General features: G+C 43.3%; 1 protein-coding gene across 3 annotated transcripts in view; it reads right to left on the bottom strand.

Moving 5' to 3' along the window:
* The window catches only part of LOC137437815 (SLIT-ROBO Rho GTPase-activating protein 1), a 174,966-nt gene that overhangs the window by 106,842 nt on the left and 40,992 nt on the right, over positions 1-27,132 (bottom strand). For all 3 annotated transcript variants that reach the window (XM_068132461.2, XM_068132463.2, XM_068132462.2), the window contains exon 2: positions 7,142-7,343. In XM_068132461.2, coding sequence (XP_067988562.2) covers positions 7,142-7,343 — 202 coding nt within the window. The remainder of the gene's footprint in view (positions 1-7,141; positions 7,344-27,132) is intronic.

The following is a 27,132-nucleotide window of genomic DNA, read 5'->3' on the forward strand; positions in this document are numbered from 1 at the left end:
GATTTTAATTGCAAAATGGGCCCAGCCCGGCCGAGGTGGGCCTCGATCAGCCTCGCCACCGAGCCTATAACTTTCCGGGGGCTCGTCCCAACATTTTTGGTTCTTTTTGAATGCATTTACTACTATAATTCAGCTTTTACTCGCGGCCGTAGAAGATTGACTACTATAATTCAGCTCACCTTTTAATTGCGAAATGGGCCCAGCCCGGCCGAGGTGGGGGGGCGGGGGGGGGGGCTCGACCGGCCTCGCCACCTAGCCTAAAAACCTTTCCGGGGCCTGTCCCGACATTTTTTGTATTGGAGGTTTCTTCCTATCTTTCACCGTTCAAGAGATTAGCTTGTGCAGACAAACAAACAAAAACTTTCTTTTATATATATATATAATAGAAGATAATATACTAGCCGAAAGCACCCGGCGTTGCCCGGGTTCTTTTTGAATGAATTTAATACTATAATTCAGCTTTTACTCGCGGCCATCGAAGATTGACGACTCTAATTCAGCTCAGCTTTCAATTGCGAAATGGGCCCAGCCCGGCCGAAGCGGCCTCGACCGGCCTCGCCACCCAGCCTATAACCTTCCTGGGGCTAGTCCCGACATTTTAAGTTCTTTTTGAATGAATTTACTACTATAATTCAGCTTTTACTCGCGGCCGTAGAAGATTGACGGCTATAATTCAGCTCAGCTTTCAATTGCGAAATGGGCCCAGCCCGGCCGAAGCGGCCTCGACCGACCTAGCCTATAACCTTCCTGGGGCCAGTCCCGACATTTTTAGTTATTTTTGAATGAATTTACGACTATAATTCAGCTTTTACTCGCGGCCGTAGAAGATTGACTACTATAATTCAGCTCAGCTTTCAATTGTGAAATGGGTCCAGCCCGGCCGAAGCGGCCTCGACCGGCCTCGCCACCTAGCCTATAACCTTCCTGGGGCCAGTTCCGACATTTTTTGTTCTTTTTGAATGAATTTACTACTATAATTCAGCTTTTACTCGCGGCCATAGAAGATTGACTACTAAAATTCAGCTCAGCTTTTAATTGCGAAATGGGCCCAGGCCGGCTGAGGCGGCCTCGACCGGCCTCGCCACCTAGCCACCTAGCCTATAACCTTCCGGAGCCCGTCCCGACATTTTTTGTTTCAGAGGTTTCCTCCTATCTTTCACCGTTCAGGAGATTAGCGCATGCAGACAAACAAACAAACAAATAAACAAAAACTTTCTTTTATATATATATATATATATATATAGAAGATAAGATAAGCTAAGATATAAGATAAGAAGAAGATAGCAAAGTTTGCGTTTGTGCAGGATCATGAATTGATGTAGATTATGTTCGAGTAATGGGGATGTCGGAGCACCTGGTATGTCTGAAAATAATCCTTTACACTAAACAAGAATCCCCAGCAAGAACAGACTATGGAGAAGGAGAATGGATTGAAGTTGGAAAAGAGGTCAGAGAGGGATGCATTCTGTCACTTTACTTGTTCAATCGGTATAGTGAGTACATCATGTGGAAATTAAACTTGGATAACAGAGGCCGGAGTTGGGATTGGAGAAAGATGAATCAACAAACTATGGTGTGCTGATGAGGATTATGTAGAGTCTCCTCGGGCAATGATGGCATTGCCTTTCTATAGCTGGTACACACGGGTAAGTGTGTGGTATAGATGAAGGGGGGGGGGGGGTGGGGGGGGAGTGGGGAAGGGGGGAAATCGGCACTCCTCTCTATCCCTCCGCTGGCCATTGGGGAATTTACCCTCTTCCACTTGTGCTGTTGGAGTCCACTGGACTCTCATCCACCAGATGCGTAGAGCCATCTGCCATTTAGACCGCATGGCTGCTGACCGTTACCCTGGTAAGGAGGGCTGACAGGTACAACACCTTGCCCACAGGTGACCTGGGGTTATGCAAGGCAGGGGCATCAGAAGACATCCGCATACCTGACAATGATACCACTCTGGCAGAAAGTAAAGATAATTTGATGAAAATGCTGCAGACAGTGAAGAAGGAAAGTGAAAAGAACTTGTCTTTATTTAAAAAGAAAAACGACTAAAATTTTTTTAACTTAGAAGATCAACGTGTTCAGATTGGGAGACCATCATGTGGAAATAATGGAAAGTTTCACTTTCCTGGATCCTAAGATTGAAGTTAATGGAGAACGTAGAGACGACATTAATAGACGGTTCATGTTGGGGACAAAAGCAAAGTGAGGATTGCCAAAGATCTTAAAAGACAAAGATGTGACAAAACAAACCAGGAGGAGGCTGCTGAATATTCTCGTATTTCCAGTTGCAATGTATGGATGTGAATCATGGAAAGTGAAAAAGAACGAAGCTTGACAGTTTTGAAATGTGCTGTTGGAGATTAATGTTCAACTTTCCATGGATTGCAAGAAGAACAAAGAAATCAGTGCTTGAAGAAATTACACCACCATGTACATAAAAAGTGCTGATGCTAAAACGGAAACTGTCATACTTTGGCATCAACCACACTGGGTATAGTTGAGAGAAGTGGAGGGAAGAGGCAAACCATGAATGTGCTGGATGGGAGTAAAGGATGACCAAGCGGTCTCTGGCAGAGCTTCAGAAAGCGGTGCAACATAGGGATGTTTGGAGAAATCTGATCATGGACGTCACCAGAAGTCCGCCAGGACTTGACGAAACTAGATAACTAACAAAATCCTACACTGCCCCCAATCGAGATAATCTCGAGCTCTTTTTTTTTTCTTTTTGTATACTGAATCGAGGCTCGAGAAAGAGCTAACATTTACTTCACAAACAAATCAACCAGACAAACAAGCTATATAAAAAGAGGGAGCGGAAGACAAGATGGGGAGAGAAGGGGAAGCGCACAAACATAACATTTGAGGGCAGGGAGATGTGTGGGAGGGAGAGGGCTTGGGGGGAGGAGGCGTGGGAAGGGGGGGGGGGGCGGGAGAAGTATAAAACACAAGGACACCCGGGACTTCCAGGATAGAAGTTGGTATTTCAAAAAAGTGGAATTGGGGTGAAATTAGCGGGGGTAGAAAAGATCAAGGTTTTGGATGGGGGAAGATAAGAGATGGTGGTGAACAGCTGTTTTAAAGACCTGGAGGGTGGAGTGGGATTGCCATTTCTTGCCATTTTGTATCAAACTGGTTTGTTTTAAACCCTTTAACCCCACTACCCCCCTCGTTTCTGATGATGCCATCCAAAATGGCCTCACCTCTGACAAACTATGCCTTTTATTTCACCACCCCACATCTCTTTCTGAGGATTGGCATTCCTCCTAGTTGGCCTACTCTACATCAGAGCCAAAATAGTTTGTAGATGTCAAACCAAAGAAAATAAAAGGGGTTAAAAATAATAAAATAAAATATTTGTTGTTGCTGGACGAGTTCACCTTCTGAATAACTAAAGATCACCAGCATATCATGTGATACATCCCGAGGAACAACCCTTACTTCGCTCATTCGGTTGTTTCCTGCGGAAGCTTTGCTATTGTAACTCACAATGTATCAAGTTTAATATTCCAATGTTCACAACAATACATAATGTGAAGAATGAAATGGATTAACAAAGGTAATTAAGAATAAAGCACGTGTGGTCCATCACTTTTGTGTCAGTAGAAAATATAAATCAGAAATTATTTCGTTTCTCTTTTTCCAATTTCCTTTGCAAACGCCCAATAACCTGCTCGGAGACCTTTAGGTGTCAACAGATCCCAGGTTAAAAATCGTCATTCTAAAACGATATATAAATATACAGGAAATCAAATGCCACCAATAAACTCGTCTTTTCTTCCGCGAGGGCAACCTCCTACCACCCTCCTAATAAGCATCCTGCCCACCTCATGGTTGAACAGTCCAACCTGTCATCTTCCTTAATGCTGCTCTAACATCTCATCAAGTGTAATGTTGGTAGATGTTCCTCTTCTTTTCCTTTCCTCACAAGCATCGCACACAGCATTTGATGAGAGAGAGTGCCTGAGCCCCTCATCGACTTTGAAATCCATTGTCCCTAAACTCTCGCTCCGTGTATCTGCACGTCTTCCCCTATTATTCTGCTGCTAACAAATCCTACGCTGTACACCTCTGCTGCACCAAGATTGTTTGAGCACAAAGATCCACAAATCCTACTTATCTTACTAACTCTAACTAACTTATCTAACTCTATCTTACTAAGAAGTCCTTTTTCAAATATCTTTAACAAGTCCTTCTCTTGTTTAAGTCAAATAATGGGTTTAAGTGGAAGTAATGCTTGAACCTGTTGAGAGAAAAGTTTGTGAAGACCATCTAAATAGTACTTTCATTTTTGAAGAGCTTATTATAAAAATAATAAATCCAGATGGTTCCGTATAATAGTGGGTCCATTGATTGCAAAGCTGTAGGATCCAATTAATGAGGAGAGGTTAGAAAAAAACAAAAAATTTACAATGAAGAAGAGAAGATTATTGGGATGTAATATGTGTTTCAGTTGTTAAAAGGGACCGACGAAGAAGGATTGAATAGGAAAAGACGAAACAACTTCAACAGAAAGAAAAAGCTCATTAGAACTGGAATGAGATGGGAATTTCTCCTCACACAATTATCTTCCATCCAGGATAGTTCACCGAGAAGAAGAGTGGGAGTAACTCCAGGAGACAAGTTTGATAATACCTAAAGTTAATGAAGAGATAAGGGTGAAGGTTGTTTTCGTGAGTAGCCAGGAATGTGTATGTGTTTTGTTTTTTTTGAAGATGGAAATCCTTGCACCACACGTCTCATGCAGTGGTAAAGGCCGTTCACAGAGATCCAAACCATCCAAAGCCTATTTAATGTTCCAGAAATGGAGAAAGTAAACGCGTGACCACTACAATCACACCCTGCTGAAATGTCACACAAGAATTGTCGTGAAGCTGAAGAATGGAGAGCCTGTGGGCAGTTCTGGTGTATTTCCTGAGATGTCAAAGGTGGCATGCTGTGAATGTAACTTCCTTAACTTACTACTGGACAGAGTAAAACATGGTGGGGGAGAACAAGGTGTTTAAGGAGAGGACTGACATAGTGCTAGCATCCCAAAGAAAGAAGTCCTCAGCAAATGGGACAACCAGTATGACGTAGTGGAGAAAGTGGATACAAGGATATTGCACGAGATTACAAGAGATATCTAGAATGGCACTCGGTATGAGTACCTCCGCAAGGCTGAACAGTTTGTTTTGTATCTCACCGATAGGCCACGTCTGCATTTGGAACTTCACCAAAATCTAATCGGCTTGTCATTGTCACATACCCAACCCGTCCACCAAGTTTCATCCGAGACGGTCCACAACGTTTTGAGAAATCGTGCTATATATTGTTTTGGCTCATCTCTCAATGGCGAAGAACCACTTTTGAAAAATTCTTATATCCAGATCCAGATCCAGCTCTTCACCAAAATCTAAGCAATTCGTTCTTGTCCTACACCCAACCTAGCCACCAAATTTCGTCCAAATCCGTCCATACCTTTTTGAGACATCCTACTCACAGGCGAACTGACAGGGGTGAAAACATAACCTCCATCCACTGAACAATAGTTGCATAAATCTCTGTGTGAGTTCTCTAATGGAAGCTCTACATATATCATTTCAAATCATGCATGACACAGAAAGGTTTTTCTTCTGTGTTCCACTGAAAAAAAATCATTTCTTATCTTCATTAACCTCAAAAAGGCAGATGACATTGTGTCATGCATTGCAATGTGGACAGCATTGAGGAGACCAGGTGTACCTGATCAAACAATTGAGCTCATCCAATTATTGTACCAAAACATGGAAGTCCAGATTAAATTGACAGACATCCTCGTTGAAGGGATTGATGTGAGCATTGACCTGAGAAAGGGAAGCTGCATGGCAACTGTTTTGTACAACTTGTATGCTTACCTTGTGATGGAATGTTAGATTGCATATGTTTGTGAGACATCAGGTAAGAATCAATCTGAAATGGAATTCCAACAGGACGTTGTTCCACAGGTACTCCAAAGGAACTGCCAATGCTGACAATATATAGACGACTGAACGCCACAATCAGGTCTGATCAAGAGTAGGCCAGTAGAATAGGAGTGAGTTTATGGAGACTTTAGACTGAGCTCATCATAATTAAAAGAGAAGCAAACTGAAGAGGACAAAGTGATTATACCTGTTAATAATGAGGAGATTGAATCTCCAGACAAATTTCCATACGTAAAATCTGCGATTCAGTAATCTGGAACGATGGACTCACAAATTGACAACAATAATTTCACAGGCATCAAAAGTCTCGTTCAAAGGGTGGGTCTAAAAGATGGAGAGATACGATTCACAAAAATATTTGGAAGAATGAAGCTTCAGAGGACATGTGGTATGAATCGGCGACTACATCAAGGGCAAGATGGTGTGCGATGTACCTCCCAGGCCTGGAAAGAAACCCCCAGAGACCAAAAATAATAATCACTCGAGGAGCAAGTAAACCAGGCACAATGCTAAGCAGTTCACGAGAACTTTGAGAAGATAAAGTGACAACAAGAGCCTTGAGTGCAATGTGGAACATGTGAAACCTGTCAATGCACAGCATGGAGGAGCCCAATTCCTAGTGTGTAACAGATGGTTCCGCAGCCACGGAGGATTCACACAGTGCATAGGTGGAAACTTATCTCAATGTAACATACAGGAATCTAAACTTCACTCGCCCTCTCGGGGATAATGTGACCACGCAAACGGCAGCTATATGTATGCACTCTTATATTAGGCTGCATGTGTGTACCTTCTGCTCTCACCCATTCCAATCCCTCTCACCGCTTCCAATCTTCCTCCATTTATCACATTTGTCTTGCACGATAAAAAAAAAAATACATCGCCTTAATTTTTACCTCCGCATTTTCAAACCCCACTCCTCACTCCCCCTTTTTTTAAACACTCTCATGTGCTTCTGGCACCATTCTTTCTCTCCATCCCTTTCTGCAGTAAAACCTAACACTGTCAGGCTTTTAATTGTTTTATTGGAACCTGATGAAGGGAAATTCAAAATGAGAAGCAGAAGAAGATGCATGAAGGAATATTCTCTCCAAAAGTGCACATGATCAACCACTACACACAAAGAAACAAGGTCACATGAATTTGCAAATTTTATATCAACACCAATTTTATAACATGGAAGGTATAAAATTGATAACCTGAGAGCAGCTACATCACGCGTGGAAGTTCCACGGGAACGGCCGAGGAAGCGCTCAACAAGACGGTCAAGGCCACGCGCATACTCCATGTCCAGCTCGGCTCGCCGGCGGAAGAAGTCCTGGAAATCCTGGAGGAGCTGTGTTCGCAGCTCGGACTGTTGCTCTAAGCATCGTAACTGCTCTCCAAGTTGCAGCCGGATCTCTACATAATTAGGGAGCGGCAGGGAAATGGAGGTAGTAAGCAGGAAGAGGACATTAATTGCCTTAACCTGACACGCATTCACAAAACAAGAGAAGGATTTTCTTGAAATTGATAATTATGCATCACAAATGTTGTAGTAATATCAAACCAACATTTAATACTGTGTAAGTAATTGAATGCACAACATTACACATTTGGAACATTCAAAGGACAGGTATGTTTAAAATACATCCATAATAATTGTTAGAGCGTCAGCTGAAAGTCTGGGAGATCGGTGGTTCAAATCCTGGCCAAGCCATAATATAAAAAAAATGGTCTGTGCTGCTTCCTTCCTTGACATTCAGCATTAAAAGGATAAAAGCAAGGACAATCCCCATAGGTTGGTATCCATGGAGAGGATTCCTCCTGAGGGAATGAGTGTGGTGAGAAAGGCGGTGCAATTGTTGAGGCATTGCTGGTACCCAGAGTGCCCCAAGAAGTCACGGCACTTCGCCCTCCCACCGACCAAGCCCAGCGGCTGTGTTTGTCTTGTCTAACAGTACGATGCTGTGTCTCATGTATTCATCTGTATGTCGATATGTGTGAGATGTGTGTGTGGCGAATCCACTAAGAGCCTTAGATCATGTTTAAAAAAAAAAATCCATCCACTGCAATTTGAAAGCACAAAACTAGCAAAAAGTAAATAAATAACCTTAAACATGGAACAGAAATACCGACTTTATAGGATAAAAGGCATTTATAGAACCTAAATCTTCACGAAGCCTGGTGGGGGCTTAATGGTTAAGGTGGCAGGCTTAATATCTTAAGGTCCTGAGCCTGTGTTCAAGCCCCTGTTGTGCCATAAATAACACCAGGTGGGTCGACTCAGCCCGTCTTCCTTCTGAGGTTGGAACAGAGTACCAGCTCGGGGAAAAAAAGAGCCATTCGAGTATCCTGCATTGGAGCGGCCAATAAAACTGCCTCAGAAACCCGAAGCGCCTGATGGCACAAAAGGAATGTTGTTTATATTTTTTTAAATCTTCATGTAACATGGCACACATTCTCAAAACAATAAAAAATATTTTTTTTCCCCCCTTCAGACAATTTCCGGAGCAAAAGGTTCAATCCACAAGATAAACAATGTATTAAATGCTTATTGCCGAATGCTTCGTACCATGAAAATATTAATAAAGTATGAAGTTTTCACATAATGGTCATTAATGCCTCCTATCGAACATCATGTTGGTTTAATGTTGTGTACCTTTACTATTCATCTCAAAATATAGTGATGTTTACCGGAAGCATTTACGAAAAATAACGAAAGTCGTTTCTATCATAGGCTTCCAGCAAAAGGCCAGCATTGTCCACCAATTTGATGGCATCACTTTAATGTAAAGGGGAGCTAAAAAGTAATGCCAGCATTGCATGCAATTGCAATGGATTGGGCAACGCCGGGTATTTCAATGCCGCCATTTTTGGTGTGAAAATAGACTTTGGTCTCGGTTTCAGGTCGCTGTGCAGAAAGTCAAAACAAGGTACGAGGGCATGCTGAAAAGTAATGCCTCCTATTATTTTTCTCCCAAACAGGTAAGAGTAACAGAGTATGTATGACGTAGTGGACCAACAGACAGGATTCTCGAGGTAAAGCCAGCATGCCACGTGATGTAAATACACAAACGATGGACAAAAGTTTTGCAGAGGTTGGCGGAGGTTATTTTTTCACCCCTGTCTGGCTGACTGTCTGTCTGTCTGTGAACGGGATATCTCAAAAAGTTGTGGACAGATTCTGTGGAGGCTCGATCATAAACTGACGTTTGTTTTTCGCTTTATGGGGACGAGTTAATAATATTACATGGCAAGAATATATTTTCCTGCAATCTATACTTCCAGCTATCTGTTCAATAATTATTTAAAAGAGTAACTTTTTTCATATGAACAATACCCAAAGCCCTCTATACCCAAAGACCAAAGCAATACCCAAAGCCCCCCCAAAGCCCTCTCCCTCCCACAGATCTCTCGATGTCCCTGCTCTCAGATGTTGTGTTTGTGTTCCTCCCCCTCTCTCCCCATCTTGTCTACCGCTCCCCATGTTATATGTTTTATGTGTCGGTTTGTCTTTCTGTGTGATTAATGTTAGCTCTTTAACGGGCCTCGATCTTGCATACAAAAAAAAATAAAATACAATAGTAAAATACGATGGATTTCTCAAATTATACCGTACAAGGAATTCATCTTCATCAACAAAAACAAGACAGAATATTGTCAAATGCTATCCAACATGTGATTGACAAGGTTGAGGGTTTGCAACGCAGATGAAAACTCCGAGCAAGTTGCCCATGCCCGCACGGGATTCTAAATGGGGTAGGGATGGAGATGAAAAAAATGCAAATGGTGTCTTAAGTCATCAAGCCGGCAAGCTGGGAGCAACAATTCACATTTATTGCCACGTCTGATGCAATTCAAATGCTACAATGGTGGTGAGGTACTCCATATGAAACTTTGATACATGCAGCTTTTTTATGCCAAGGGCCTGTAATAAAATTTTGTATTCGTGTCAAAGCCAATGACCAATTGGCAATTGCAAATTAACAAAAGCATAATAAAACGAAAGTCTTTATTTTGTGATTGTAACAAGTTACAAGAAAAATAAAATTACCCAGAAAGCAACAGCATGGTTTCATATATCAATCATTTTACACGTTTAACATCACTCATTCATTATATTGACAACATCATATAGTGGGGCAGTTAAGACCAAATATACTGTATAAAAGAATTGTGCATTTTGTGATAAAAGCATGAAATTTTCCACAAAGTAACCTGGGACCATAATCTTTATTGAGATATAGGGAGGCATCCTGAATCCTCCTGTGAGGGCTGTTTCAGGGTCCTGGTGCCTAGCAACAGCAGCATGCTCAGCAACCAGCTTCATATAGCTCCAAGGAGAAAAAGAAACACACCTACCCCCACAAAAGCGATACAAAGGGTTAACATTGTAACTTCAGTCATTTCAAACATCAGCCCGTTGCCTAGTAAGAGACCTAGGGTCTGAGACTTCTTCAGCAATGGCCTACCCCAAAACTAATAAATGCAAAGTGGAAAAGCACACCAAAACGATGTCCAGCCTTTCACTGGTCAAGAGTAAACGTTGTAAACTATGACATAACATTATCATCCAGTCTAGACTGGATTACCCTTTCACGTATGGATCTTGTCATTTCTTGCATGCAACTGCAGGTATGACCTTCTTCAACTAAAGTGTCTAAATCTTCAAATATTTGAGAAACCAGGTCATGGAATTCAATGTAACCATGGTATCGTTATTCTCCTGTTATTGTAAATATTGTGTAAATGCACTTTATAACAAGTACAGATACATTCAAAGTACACCTCCCCCATCCAAATAAATAAATAACACATCATCCAGCGCACGGCATGGATACACCAAACTTATGCCAACTTACTTACTTTCTTACTTACTTACGGCACCAAACGATGCCGTCGTACAGCACATAGAGACAGTATTGGGAGGAAGAAGTATACAATAATTGATTGATTAATTGCGTAATTAAAAAAAAAAAAAAATCGTAAAATAATTAATTTCTTAATCAATTGGCTTATAGCCCACCCAAAGCACAAGTGTTTCATCCGAAGCTGTAACTTTTTGAAAATGAAGTAATTCGGTAATTAATCGAATAATCAAATAATTAATCAATTAATTGATTAATCAAAAATCAAAAATACAATTTACAGCCAAATCACTTGGTCATTGTCGTGTCCAAATATAAGCTTCCTAATTAAAAAGGTGCCAGAGATATTTCCAGATGAGAAAGGAAATAAATAAGTACTTAATTAATTGATAATAAATAAAAAAAACTTTTTTTTTTTGTATACTGAATCGAGGCTCGTGAAAGAGCTAACATTTATTTCACAAACAAATCAACCAGACAAACAAAATATATAAAAAGAGGGAGCGGAAGACAAGATGGGGAGAGAAGGGGAAGCACACAAACATAACATTTGAGAGCAGGGAGATGTGTGGGAGGGAGAGGGCTTGGGGGGAGGAGGCGTGGGAAGGGGGAGGGGGTGGGAGAAATATAAAACACAATGACACCAAGGACTTCCAGGACAGAAGTTGGTATTTCAAAAAAGTGGATTTGGGGTGAAATTAGCAGGGGTAGAAAAGATCAAGGTTTTGGATGGGGGAAGATAAGAGATGGTGGTGAACAGCTGTTTTAAAGACCTGGAGGGTGGAGTGGGATTGAAGAGAGTGAGGGAGTTTGTTCCAGAGGCGGGAGAAGGGAGGAATGAAGGAGTGAAGGTGAGCAGAGAGTCTTGATTTTGGCAGTTTAACCATAAAAGGGTTGCAGGCAGATCTTGTGCGACCTGTAGGAATATTTGGGGGACAGAGCCCAGAGAGAGCTGAGGGGGCAAGGCCAGAGAGGAGTCGGTAGAAGACGGAAAGACCACCAACCTGCCTGCGGTGAGTGAGTGAAAGGCCCTTGGAGTTAGCTTCATCGCGGGAGATTCCAATGATTCTGAACGCTTTGGTTTCAACAGCGTGAAGATGAGCTAGGTGTGAGGCAGGAGCACCAGCCCAGAGGGGAGAGCAGTATTCCATTGAGCTGCGGATGAAAGCCTTGTATGTGAGAAGCTCAGGTGTGCCAAGGAAGGACTTCGCACGACGGAGAATGCCCAGTCGGCGACTGGCTTTGGAGGCCAGATTTGAAATGCGGTTTTCCCAGGAAAGATCATGGCAGATAGTGAGACCCAAAAGCTTGAGTGACAGTACTTCTTGGAGAGGATTATTCAGAAAGTGGATGGGAGGGATGTCCAGTCAGTCTTTTCGGAGAGACATCGTAAGTGTGAGATTTGTCAGGATTGAAAGACATGTTCCACTTGTTTGCCCAGTCTGTGATTTTGTCCAGGTCTGCAGAGCATGAGGAGGCTGCAGACTGCCGATCTGAGGGATGAGGAATGGAGCGACAGAGAGTAGAGTCATCAGCAAAGAGATAGAGAGGATTTTCAAGAGAGTCAGAGAGATCATTGATGAAGACCAGAAAAAGCACAGGGCCCAGAACACTGCCTTGGGGAACCCCAGCCTGAACAAGAAGAGATGAGAGAAACCCATTCACGGCCACACGTTGACTACGACTAGAGAGTAAGTCCGCCAGCAATGCGTGGAGATTACCATGGATACCAAAGGAGGAGAGTTTGGTGAGCAGAGCGGGGTGCCAGACCGTATCGAAGGCACATGATATGTCAAGGGAGACAGCTCTAATTTCCTGTTTGGCATTGAGGACCTCCATCCATTGTTGAGAAAGCAGAAGCAGCATGTCCAGAGTAGAGTGACCAGGTCTGAAACCAAATTGATGATCAGAGATCAAGCCATTCGAGAAGAGGAAAGATTTCATATCTGAAGCAATGATGGATTCCATGACTTTGCTGATAATTGGGAGAAGGCTGATTGGTCTGTAGTTGCTACGATCTGTTTTTGCCCCTTTTTTGTGCAAAGCGGTGATGTTGGCTGATTTCCAAGCAGATGGCAGATGACCTTGAGCAAAAGAGAGGGTGAAGAGAACAGAGAGAGGGAGTGAAAGAGCGGAAGAACAGGATTTTAGGACCCGTGGGCTGATGCCGTCAGGTCCAGTTGCAGAATCAGAGTCGAGGGTTGACAGAAACTTTTCCACCTTGTCAGGAGAAAAGGACACAGAGTCCAGGAGCAGCTGGGTACGACTGGGTACGGTGGGTACAGAGAGGGATGGGTTTGGGACACAAGATTTAGAGGCAAACACAGAGTTGAGGTATTCAGCTTTTTCACGTGCGGAGTCAGCCGTGTAGCCGTTTGAGGTGAGGGAGGGGATGGAGGGGGAACAAACACCAGAAACAGATTTGACCAGACACCACCAGGATTTGGAAGAGGGAGACAGATAAGAGAGCTCGGTCTTGAGAACGGAGAGATATTGTTTCCTGGCTCTCCTGAGGGTGGACCCACACTTGTTTCGGGCTTTGTGAAAGGAAATGAGATTTCCTTCCGTTGGATTTGCTTTCCAGGAGACTAAAGCAAGTTGTTTCTGGGCAACAGCCTCACCACAAGATTCCGTGTACCATGGACGCGAGGAAGGGTATGACAACTGAAGACGAGATGGGATAAATCTGTGCATGAGAGAGAGCAATTTACTTTGGAAGAATTCCCAGGATGAGTTGATGTCAGAGGCGGTAGAGATGGGAGACCAGTCCAGATGATTGATGGCTGCTTGAAAACCGTGCCAGTTGGCCTGAGTGAAATGCCAGACTCGTCGATGTTGAGGAGGCTCTCTGAGAATGGTCAGAGAGATGTCCACTTTAGCAAGCACATGATCAGATGAGGCGATTGGAGCAGAAGAAGAGCAGCAGACGTTTTCAGGGAAGTTAGTCATAACCAAGTCCAGAAGAGAAGATGCTCCGTTGACTGAGATCCGGGTCGGGAAATTGACAGATTGTGTCAGTCCCAGTGAGTCGCAGAAGTCCTTTCCTGAAGAGCCATGGCTGGTGAGAGAGGTACCCACACCCAGCCAACTGGCATGGTGACAATTGAAATCACCACATATGAGTAAGAGAGAGTTGGGATGGGTAGATAGAAGTTGGTCCATATTATCAGACAGCGAGATGTAGATGGAGTCATCGCTGTTTGGTGGACGGTACAACACACATATGAACAAAAGGTGGGAGCGAAGGGGAAGCCGTAGCCAAAGGTATTCCTGGGGGTGAGGTGGAGAGAGGGCAGTGCAGGGCGAGTGAGGAAGAGAGTTTTTTATAAAGATAGCAACCCCACCTCCAGGACGAGGCTCAGGTCTATCATACCGGAGGAGGGAGTAACCTGGGAGAGATACCAAGGAATCAGAGACATCATGAAGGAGGAAAGTTTCTGTTGAGCAGATCACGTCTGGTTTGTCAGAAGCAACCTGTATGGAGAGATCAGTCAAGTTTGAGCGAAGGCCACGGATGTTTGAGGTCAATACCGTTAATGAAGAGGAAGGGGGAGCATCGGATAGAGAACAGGGGGGGGGAGGGGTAGGGTAGGATGTGGAAGAGGAGGAAGAGGTAGGGAGAGCTGTTGAAGGTGTGTCAGAGATTTCAGAATAGCTTGGAGAAAGGGAAGAATGGGGCAGAAAAAAGGTTTGATGGTGATTGGGTGAGGCACAGTGAGGTGTTATTTGAGGAGGGGGCAGAGCGAGGCAGAAGGTTGGGGGAGATGAAGGTGAAAGTTGGAAGGGGGAAGAAGCGGGGAGGACACTTTGAGGAGGAGGGGTGAGAGGAGAGTCTAGGAGGGGAGGAGTGAGGGAGAGTCTCAGAGGGGAGGGGTGTGGGGGGAGTTTAGGAGGGGATGGGCAAGGGGGTATATTTGGAGGGGAGGGGTGATGGGGAAGTTTTTGAGGGGAGGGGTGATGGGGAGGTTTTGGAGGGAAGGGGTGATGGGGAAGATTTGGAGGGGAGGGGCAAGGGGGAAGATTTGAAAGGGATGGGTGATGGGGAAGATTTGGAGGGGAGGGGCAAGGGGGAATATTTGAAAGAGATGGGTGATGGGGAAGATTTGGAGGGGAGGGGCAAGGGGGTAGATTTAGAGGGATGGGGTGATGGGGAAGTTTTGGAGGGGAGGGGTGATGGGGAAGTTTTGGAGGGAAGGGGTGATGGGGAAGATTTGGAGGGGAGTGGCAAGGGGGAAGATTTGAAAGGGATGGGTAATGGGGAAGATTTGGAGGGGAGGGGCAAGGGGGAATATTTGAAAGAGATGGGTGATGGGGTAGATTTGGAGGGGAGGAGCAAGGGGGTATATTTGGAGGGGAGGGGTGATGGGGAAGTTTTGGAGGGGAGGGGTGATGGGGAAGTTTTGGAGGGAAGGGGTGATGGGGAAGATTTGGAGGGGAGGGGTGAGATTGGATTTTGAAAAGTGTACGATTAATAGGAAACGAACATTTATTGCAAAATGAGTTTCTTGAGACCTTTGAGTCAAAAATACGTTTGAGGATGCTGAAGGAGGGGTGGAGTGCAGGAGAGTTTCGGGAATGTAGAAAAGAGGAACTGTAAGAGATGGATTTTTTTTTTGGAATGAACAGATTTGGTGAGCAAGTCGAAAGCATCCTTTTATAGAAGAAGAAGAAAAAGGTGTTATAATATATGACAGAATACAGTTCTTCAGGGGAAAGTTTAAACATTTTTAACAACGTGATCACGAGATCACCAACAACGTGGTCGAAGAACGAACGAACAAATAAGAACAACGAATAAACGAATAAGAGCAGAGAAGGAAATAATTTTTTTCTTTTTTTTTTCTTCTGAGTTGAGATTTTAAACAAGGAAGTATGGGGTGAAAGACTGGGACAAAAAACAGGGAACGAAAGTAATTGCAGCGCAATCGACGAACCGCTGAGAGAAAAACAAAGCCTCAAGGTTGGACACGGAAGCCGACTGGGCCTCAGAATATGCGACACGAATTAACCGACGATTTTGTATGCAGGTATGAAAAATTAACACCGAGAATCTTACTAAAGATACACTACAAGTATACACACCGAAAGATAGATACAGTTACGACAAAAACACAATTGTGAAAAAATTACTTAACTTCGAAAGCGTGAGCGCATGGACAGCTTCGAAGGAACGTGTCCTCTGTGTCCATGCATCTTCTGCGTAAATCAAAAAAAATTAAGTAATTAATCGATTAATTGATTAATCAAAAAACACAAAACACCGTTTTTACCAAAGTACTTGTTCACTATTGCGCCCAAATTTCAGTTTCCTTGCTCAAAGGATGGCTGAGATATCGCCCGGACAAACAACTGGAGTAAAAACTGAGTACACCCTTTCAGCACGCATCATCGCCGGGCCCCCGAATAGGAAGAGAGCGGTGTCCAATAATAGCAAACATCAAAGTGCTTGCTATTGTTTATTGTTGAATTTTATAGACTGAGTGAACCGGCTATTCGCGTGAGATACGTTCCTGGAAAATCCGCGAATCGAGAGGAACAAACTGCGAATGGCAAGGCAAAATCTGCGAATGGTGAGGCAAATCCCAAGAACGTCGACGATAACCCACGAAGATCGATTAAAGTCTTGGAAATGGCGAGACAAAACCCGCGAAGGTCAACAAAAATCCACGAAGGTCGATGAAAATCCATGAATGTATGCCGCCGCATTGTTTCAATGGGGAAAAGGGGATACATTATAGGTTCCCGATTGATAGAGGAAATTTTTTAAAATTTAAAATGTTTTTGACCACAAAGGCACATGATTACAGTTTCACAAAAAATGCTTACAAAAAAAACAAAAAAAAAACACCAGGTACCATTTCCAATTTATTGAAGGAAGATGTTTACAGTTTACTAAAAGTGTTTAATTGGCTGCTAAAGCAGCCAATTGACTAATTCAGCCTATGGCTGCTAAAGTATTTTTGGAATAAACCGATTATTTATTATATTATTATCTATCTATAATTCCAGTAATCTCTGTGTGTGTGTGTGTGTGTGTATGTGTGTGTGTATGTGTGTATGTCTGTGTGTTTGTCTGTGACCGCTGTTTCTCGACAACCACGGGTCCGATATACTTGAAACTTGCCAGGTATATTGCTGGGGACCCGAGGATGTGCCTTTTCAAGGTTTCATATTAATCGGACAAGTAGTTACCGAGCTATGTCCAAAAAACGATTCAACCAATCAGACAGCAGCGAGTTATCACGTGTGCCGAACGTGGCGAACAGACTCTGCCTCGGACGGCACATTTGAGAGCGTATTCATTTATTTCACGTTGGCAAACTATGTTGGCGTTAAACTATGTTTTAAAACTAATTAAAACTAATTTGCGATTCTTTCGCTTTCCTGCGCGTTTGTGCACGCTATGGCGATTTCTTTACCAAACTCCGCAAGCCGTTCGCTTTGGACCAAACCATTTCATGTAAATAGAGGGGGGGGATTGTCACCGTACTCGCAAGCCGTTCGCTTTGGACCAAACCATTCCATGTAAATAGAGGGGGGGGATTGTCACCGTACTCGCAAGCCGTTCGCTTTGGACCAAACCATTTCATGTAAATAGAGGGGGGGGATATAATTTTAGATATATATATAGTACAGGCATGCCCTAGTTATTAATAAAATACAGCAATATTGTTTTCGTAATAATAATAGCGTTAATACTAATAATATAAATATATTTGTAACACTTTGTCGTTATTGCAAAGTTTATAGATTGAAGCGGTGTATGGTTGCTTCATTGTTGACTCGAAACATAGAATAAACCAGTGACTGATGCAAAAAAATTAAATACTTATATTATTTGCTAACTGGAAAATCCCCACCCAGGTCATATTATCCTCTTCAACTAAAGTATCAAACAAGCCCGGCTACGCCGATGTAGACTTTCGATCTTGTTTGTGGGGGATGTTATCGGACGATGCCGTATCGAGCGCATCTGCTAATTTCAAGAATAGATTTAATGAATCATTTGCATTCTTTAACTCACGGGGTTGACATGTTTTCGTCGCTGATGGAACATCCCACGAAGCGTGAATATGCAGGACACTTTTCGGCGAATAGAGAAACATGTCGCATTTTATCAACCGCAAATACGACCGGATTCCGCGAATAGCGGAACCACAAATAGCGGCGTCCGACTGTACTGACTTTTAAAATGGTTCCCTCTTTCAGGGTGAAGATTTGTGCACAGCTATGGTGTTGGAGCATGGGAGTAGAGTGAAAAATGTAGATATATAGACGACCAGTAGATAGCAGTCGTGGGCAGTGAATGCACCTAATGATGTCAAAGACATTCAAACTTGTAAAGACAGCACAGCCATCCACATCATATACAGTAGTAATCCATCCTCAACAAACTGAGTTATGCGTTATTTGCCAGGAAGACACAAACGAGGCCCTTCAATCTCCAAGTCAATCAAAACTACCAGACAAACTGACTGGATACAAGTCAAAGGCTGTAAACCTAATCAGGTTCCGTGAATTAGGAGAGCTACCAAGAACCTTACAGTTGGAAAGGATAGATGAGGGTCAAGGTGTTGAGAAGTATTTCAACCAGCAATGCCAGATGGCATAAAACATGCAGGCTGCAATTTAACAATACCATGCTGCAAAGCGCAGAGAAGAGAAAACTGCAAGCCAGTGATTGTGGAAGTAAGGTTGAAGCAGGTATCTGTAAACGCACCAGGTCAAGAACATCAAGCATTTCTAAAACTGGTGCAGATTTGTGTTGCCACTGTGAACAGCAAGATGGTTCCGACAAGCTTCAAAAGGCATCAACCCTTGAGCTGCACAGACATGTACATACAGTCATGTGAAAAAGTAAGTGCACCCCATGTAAAGTTTTGACTTTTTCAACATATTTCAACATATAGCTATTTGATCTACATTTCAACAATATTGATAGATAAAGGTGATATAATATAACAAATAACATGCAACATTTACATTTTGTAGTCCATTGTATAATTTAAATAAACATAAATGCAAATTTCACATGTGGAAAAAGTAAGTACAAGAAAAAGTAACTCATACTACTCGGCTGAAACAGCGAATACTGGTTCATTTCCCAGACATGAGAGCTCAAAGAAAGAACTGTGATATCCTTCTTGATTTTAATAGATATAGGAGCTGCGTTGGCAGAAGTTTGACAGCAGGACAGTGACAATGATGGAATTCATCTTGCCAGGGCAGAAAAAAATACCCGCCAGCAACTGGTTGACTAACGGGAGCCATTTGAAGGAACATTCCATGAGGCAGGCCAGAAGAGCTCAGTACTTGCATTGGTAGACATGATACTGGAAGGACCCAGTATCACGGATCAAACTATCATCTCTCTAACATCTGCATGTCTTTCTATTGCACAGCTGCTAAAATACAACAGTCATGCACAAACGCAAAAAACAGACAATGTTCAGTTTGACACAACATCAACCAAGAAGCTCCTGTTCCAATGTACATTGGAATGATGTTGCATGCACAAACCCGCAAGAGAGCACTTGTTGACAGGTTACATCGCATTGGCCCGAGCATTCCCTATGACCATGTACTGTCCATCTCTGCACAGATGGGCAAAGGGTATGTGACAACTTTGAGAGACAGCAAGTAGTCTGTCCACCAAAGCTTCGTTGCAAAGTATTCACACCGGCAGCTGTGGCTAACATTGACCACAATCCATCTTCCACAACATCCAAGGATTCATTCCACAGAACTGCCATCTCCCTGTTACAGCATCCCAGTTTTTCTGGGGAAGGCATCGATTGTGGCATAGTAAATATGGGAGAACCAGATGGTAAAAAAAAAGTCAGGTTTCTCTGCTCAAAGCTACATTTATTAGGTTGCGGTATCCCATTGATAAGGAAGTCTCAGACCCCAGGTCTGTTGCTAGGCAATGTGCTGGTGTTGTGAAATGACTGATGTTACCATGTTAACCCTTGATATCACTTTCATGGGGGCCAGGTGTGTTTCTTTTTCTCCTTGGAGCCATATGAAGCCGGTTGCTCAGCATGCTACTGTTGCATGACAACAGGACCCGAAGACAGCCTTCACAGGCAGGATCCAGGATGCCTCCGTATCTCAAAATAAAGATTATTGTCACAGGTTACTCTGTGCAAAATTTCATGCTTTTATCATTTAAAATGCACAATTGGTTTGGCTATCTGCCCCACTAATAGCATGATATGGCCCCACTAATAGCATGATATGGCCCCACTAATAGCATGATATGGCATACCAATATTTGTACAATGTTCGCATCACGGCTGATTATACTAAATCAGCACTTAGTTATATATTTGTGCAGTGATCAGTAACTATAATTTTATGGTGCAGACCATGCAGAATGTACTAAATGTTATAACACCTAATCAACTTTTAGGACTCATACTCACTGGCAAGATGCCTAATGGCTGCAATTCATGATCACAATAAATCTGACTCGTCAATCAGGTGTGATGGTCAAATACACAGGCCAACAAGTCATTTTCATCAGATATCATTACAGGTGGGCGAGATAGCTCTTGGGATGCTGATTCGTAAAGCAATAATCTTTCAAATTTGATCATCTCATCACGAAAACTATGCAGACATGCTAGAAGAAAACCAAAAAAACAAATTTGGAATCAGCATGCAAAACTGGTCCAGAAAAGTTTGTTTACATCTTTGAAGAGAGAAAAAGTTCGATTTTGTCGACCAGTGATATTTTTCATGGTCACTCGTCGATTGTCCATCAGACAACTACAAATGGTGATTTGGTGGTTCGATACTGGGCGCTATTGGGTCGAGGCTTTTTACTTTCGCATCACAGAAAGTTTAGTGACCTCTACGTATTCCTCCACCTCCCTTTTATTATATTATTGCACGCTCTGCCCTCTCTTGGCTCTGTTCCTCCCAGGTTTCTGCACATGGTCTGTCAGCAACCCTCGTATTGTTAAAATCCCAAAATCCAACCTCCCTGTTCACCTCCACTCATTTGCTCTTCTTTTCTCTCATCGGTGGAACCAACTTCACTAGTCTGCTCAGTCTCATGAACTCCCCTTCAGGGCGTCAAGACAGCTGTTCATTAATACCTTAGGTCACCCCTGCCCCATCCATGCCCATGATCTATTCTACCCCCAAATTACTCCATTCCAAAGCTCTCCTTTCCAGGTTATTGTGAATTTTCCCCTCTCCCTCACCTATTCGTTTTTTATTTGCCGTTTGGTTTGTTACTTTTCTGTTTCATCCCCCCTTCCCCTTCCTCTTTTTGCTGTGGTTCAGCTTGTTCATCCCATTAGATCCCCTAACCTTAATGTCACTCGCACCTAAATTTTTGACCTTGTTGGCATTTCCCTTTTTCCATTCTCTCATATGAGCCTCGACCATGTATACAACGAAAATCTGGCTCCTTTGCGATAACAATGCAACCAGCCACTCATTTTTGAGCAGTGCTGATCGTCTGATTAATGTTTTTTTGTTTTTTCTTACACTTGATCATATGTGTGTGTGTGTGTGTGTGTGTATATATATATATATATATATATATGTATACTTTTTTTTTCTTTTTCTTTTTCAGGGCGCTTTTTAAAATATAATTATTTTCAGATTCAGATATGGTTTAACCCTAATTATTAATTGGAAAGATAGGTCTTCAAAAGAGCTGTAAAAATCACATTTAGATCTGCTCTATCAGTCAAATTGGTTTCACAACCCATAAATTGAGGTACAGAGCAGAAATTTTGCATGGTTCATTGTTCAATGATATCTCCATATGAACCAAATTAATGAAAATTTGAGAATGTGAGGTTTTATGAATGCGTTAGTTTTGCATGGAATCCCTCAAGGGTTATTTACCACACATTGAACTATGTTTTCTGGAGCTACCGATGTTTCCACACCATGAAGTGTGCACACAGAAAGGAGTTGTGTTTTCCCCACAGAAATGCAAAACCTTTATCAGAAGTCTGAGGTTCCTGTTTTGCTGTTGTAGTTTGATTAAAAAAGCAGTTATACACATCATTGTGAAATTTGACTTTGTGGCTTAGTGTGGCTTCCGTATCAGGAGATGGAAACGATATTGCGAGACACCTGCCATGTGCGTTCCTGCATGAGGAAGGAAGTTGTGCTGGTATATTACACATCGTCATGGCTTGTGCTTAGAAGACAGGGACGTGCTGTCTGATATGCCATTTATAGTGCAAATCAAAAGTTGGATTCTTCATTCATGATATTGTTACGGGTCGCGGACAAGATGTTACTTTGGGCCGAGCGGATGGTCAACCGCGACCATTACAGGATCCCCGATTAGCCCGACTTCCTGAACGTTGGCCAAAGTCGCGCCACAGATATTCAATATGGAAACCTCTAAAGCGACCGAAAGAGAAGGAAGAGAGAAGAAGACAGAGTACGGAGGAATAACAGGATTTATTATACACACAAGCAAAAAGAAGGAGCGATCAAGTTATTTACAAGCAATGGATGGAAGAAGCAGTCACACAGTGAATCGTTAGCTTATCTATGCAGTTTACTTAACCCCAGGACAACGATTAAGACAGACGACGTTCACACTTACACGGGGGAAATTGCAGGCAGGAATGGCGGAAGTGGGTTGCTGGAGAGGGAGGCAGGGTCAGGTCCCTGCAACCGGCAGGGCTGGAGGTAGCAGCTCCCACTCTTCGCGTTTTTGGCGGGAAAACCCTCGGTCGCGTCGACGCTGCTGATGCTGTGGACGCTGGCTCGGTCACACCTGCTCCTCTCCTTCTGGTGGAGCCGTCTCCCTCCTCTCAGCGCGTCTCTCCAAAGCTTGTTTCATCTCCAAGTACCTCTCCTTTTTGGAGCGTCTCTCATCTCTCATCTCACAGCTCATCTCTCATCTCACAGCTCATCTCTCATCTCATCTGCCGAAGCAGTCCCTTCCAGTCGCTTTTATTACTCGGGTCGGAATCAAGCCGCCGGCTGCGAGGGCACGCCTACCGGGTCGCTCACCGCGGTGCTGGTTGGCTGTTAGGGCTGTCCGATTCCCCCTTTGATCATGACGACGTGCCACGCCCGTGAGTTGGCGGCTCCTACCCCCTCTTCTCCGAGATTAGCACATGGGCAATGGCGGCTTGCGGGATTGAACACCACTCGCACCGCTTTTGAAAGGACTTTTGGAGAGCGGAGATGATTGGGGAAATTGAAAGGGGCCTACGCTTATTTCGTTTGATACAATGCAGAGTCAATCTAGTGGGAAACACATATTTAGCCTACATAGAATAAGGAAATAAGCTATTTAAAAAGATATATCGTGGCCTGTGTGTAAGTTTCATGGAATTAACTAGGGGGACGTCCTTCGACCTTATTTACTCTACGAGGGTCAGTTAAAACACAGCAAACCAGTTCTCACATTCTTTACACTTTCCAAATTCGTTACAATATTACATTCTATGTCATGTCCAATAGACTTCCATATGTCATGTCCAATAGACTTCCATATGTCATGTCCAATAGACTTCCATATGTCATGTCCAATAGACTTCCAGGTCATGTCCAATAGACTTCCATGTCATGTCCAATAGACTTCCATGTCATGTCCAATAGACTTCCATGTCATGTCCAATAGACTTCCATGTCATGTCCAATAGACTTCCATGTCATGTCCAATAGACTTCCATGTCATGTCCAATAGACTTCCATGTCATGTCCAATAGACTTCCATGTCATGTCCAAAAAGTCTTTGTTGGTTTGTGTTATGTTCGTCTTTCTTCCAAGACAACTTTATCAACTTTACAAAATACAAGATCGAAACTCGTGGAAAAGTGAGGTGACAGAGGGCAAAAGACGGTGTACTAGAAGTGGGGCAATGTGGTCACATTTAGACAATGACCATTGAGCAAGGAAATAAACATACAAAGAGGGGAGATGGGTGCAGGCGACGGCAATGAATATTAGAGGTGGTTAACAAATAAATAAGTAAATAACTGAGACCACCAATCTGTCTGCAATGTGAGAATAAAAGGCCTTTCACATTGGCCTCATTGTTGGTTTTCTAATTCTTGATGAGAAAAAACAATTTTAGATTTTTTTTTATTTTGGAGTTTTTGATTTCACAGAATCCCAGAGACAGATGTGATGCTAGAGACCCAACCTATAGGAGAGAGAGGTAGTCGAGTGAGCTATGGCCAAAAGCCTTATAGGCTGTTGAGGGTGAGGGTTAAATTTGCCAAGATTAAAAGATGTTAAATTTATCAGACCAGCATCTAATCAATTCCACATCAGCACAGAGTGACGCAGCTGCTGCCTGCCTGTCAGTGGGATGGGAGAACTGTACGATACAATGTAGAATCATTCGCAAAAAGGAAGAGATGGTTTTCCAGAGCAATGGAGAGGAGAGATGCAGATGAGGACCAAGACTGGGTCCCACATACTGCCTTGGGGCACTCCAACCTCCACTGGGAAAGGAGAGAATAAGGTGTGATTGATAACATGTTGACTGGATGAGAAAGCCAAATATGAAGCCTTGTATGCCACAAGCAGAGAGTTTGGCAAACAGAGCAGGATGTCAGACTGTGTCAAATTACCGAGACATGTCCAGGGGAAGGTCTGACCTTGTTTGAGATTTAGGGCCTCTGACCATTCATAAGTGAGCAATAGCATGTCCAGCGGGATGAATTTCGGGTTCAATCGTAAATTCTAATGTCATGGTAGGTACAATTTTCAAAAATAAACAACCAAGTGTGTTGGAAAAGCAGACAAAAAAAACAAAATTAAATGCCCCCAGCTGGCATCTTTTCATTAGCTAGATGGATGGAGGTTGTGTTTTCACCTGTTTGTCTGTAAGCAGGATATCTCAAAAAGTTACGGACAGATTCAGGCAAAACCTGATGGACAGGTTGGGTGTGTTACAAGGACGACTTGCTAAGATTTTGGTTAAGATTCGGATCTGGATACGAGAATTTCAGAAGTGATTCTTCACCATTGAGTGACAGGGCCAAAAATGACATCTAGCATGATATCTCAAACAGTTATGGGTGGATTCGGAAGAAACATGGTGGATGAAGAAACTTAGGTGACAAGAACAAGCTCATTAGATGTTGGTTAAGGTACAGATTCCGATCCGGCCTATCAGTGGGATACAAAACGTAAACTGTTCACTGTTCAGCCTGGTAGAGGTATGCGCCCTATCGAGTGTCGTTCTAGTTTGCGCTGTAATAGTAGTAGATCTGTCACCCAATCTCACACTTTGGCTATGCTACTTCCATTGCTCTATGCAAGCCCAGCTTCTTTCCAGACCCTGCCAGAGTTTCATCCTGGAAGTTTGTGAAGAAAGGAAAAAAGGTAATGATGCTTAGTAACTGAACACACTTTGGGTTTGTTGCTTTTCAGGTTAGTGGTATTTCAGGAAATGAAAAAACAGTACCTCATGACTCAGCCTACATTCTCTAATCTGTCTCACGAACCTTGGGCCTGTTTGTCCTGTGTACTCATGTGAATTAATAAGATTAAGTAGATAAGTTAATTGTGATTCCAAACAGAACATTCATTGTGATTAATCAGCAAGGTCATGGAATCCATCATCACTTCTCATATTAAATCCTTTCTTTTCACCAATGGCTTGATCTCTGATCATAAATTTGGGTTCAGACCAGGCCATTACTCTGGACTTGCTGCTTCTGCTGTCTCAACAATGGATGGAGGTCCTCAACGCCAGACAGTAAATCAGAGCCGTCTGCCTTGACATATCTTGTGCCTTTGATACGGTCTGGCACCCCACCCTGCTCACCAAACTCTCCTGTTATGGTATCCTTGGAAATCTCCACTCATGGCTCATGGACTTCCTCTCCTGTCGTAGTCAACGTGTGGCTCTAAATGGAATTTTCTCATCTCCCCGTCCTATCGAGGCTGGAGTTCCCCAAGGTAGTGTTCTGGGCTCTGTGCTTTTTCTTGTCTTCATCAATGATCTCTCTGACTCTCTGGAAAATCCCCTTTATGTCTTCGCTGATGACTCTACTCTCTGCCATCACTCATCCTTCTGACAGACAGGCAGCAGCCTCTACCCTCTCCTCAGACCTTGACTAGAATCACAATCTGGTCAAACACTTGGGATATGTCTTTCAATCCTGAGAACGAACACTCCCTCAGCCATGATCTCATGGGCAAGCCACATTGGAAAGTTGGCCTCCAAAGACAGATGTCGACTGGGCATCCTTCGTCGTGCAAAGTCCTTCCTTCGCACACCTGAGCTCCAATCCACCTGAAAGGCTTTCATCCATAAGTTGATGGAGAACTGCCCTCCCATCTGGGATGGATGGGTCCCTTGCCTCACATATTGTTCAGCTTTATGTTAAGCTTTATGCTAGTGGAAATCAAGTCTTTCAAGATCATTGGAATCTCTTGCGATGAAGCTGAGTATATGAGCTTATCACTTTACACTCATTGACAGGTCGGTGGTCTCTGTCCTCTTCTGCCTCACTTTCTGGTCTTGCACACTCTGCCCTCTCCATGCTTCCCCCCACTGTCCCCCCTTCAACTCCCCACGTATCTGCAGGGTGCACGTGGCCCACCAGCAACCCCTCCCAGTGCAATTGCCTAAATTCGGAATCGCTGTTCACTAGCACTCATTTATTTATTCGGAATTCTTCGTTTTTCCTGCCTGATGAACCACCTTCCACACTCTCATCAATCTGATTCTTCCCTCCAGGTCTTCAAGACATCTGTTCACCACCATTCAAGTCATTCCTCATCAAAAACCATGATATTTTCTACAGCTGCTAAAACAACCCCCAACACTGCAAAATTTTGTTTATGTATCAATCTTGTCCGCCACTTGCATTCTACCCTTACCAAACATCGTTACCTGCATTCCTTGTTTGTTTCTCCCTCTGACCGCTGTTGCTGTTTCCCCTTTCTCCTGCTGTTCCCTTTGCTATGTTGTGTCCTGATTTGTTCTGTGTCCTAGCTCCTCCATGAGGCTAGACCGTGTGTGGTGTGTGTGTGTGTGTGTGTGTGTGTGTGTGTGTGTGTGTGTGTGTGTGTGTGTGTGTGTGTGTGTGTGTGTGTGTGTGTGTGTGTGTGTGTGTGTGTGTGTATGTGTGTATTCCTTTTCATCAAATGTATTATTATTATTATGACTATTATTTATATCTCTTCCCCAATGGGCACTTGGTATGAATGGGAGAAGAGCGAATGGCAAAGAGAGAGGATAGGTTGAGGGAACCAAAGTAAGAGGAAAAGAAGTAGACCGTGGTTGAGATGGGAGGATTGTGTGAGGAGGGATATCAGTGGAGTGGGGGTGGTTGGAGAGTGGAGCAAGTTGGCTGAGGACAGAGGGAAGTGGAGTAGTATACAGT

The sequence above is a fragment of the Myxine glutinosa genome, chromosome 12 (assembly GCF_964187855.1).
Source record: "Myxine glutinosa chromosome 12, kmMyxGlut1.1, whole genome shotgun sequence".
Taxonomy (NCBI): domain Eukaryota; kingdom Metazoa; phylum Chordata; class Myxini; order Myxiniformes; family Myxinidae; genus Myxine; species Myxine glutinosa.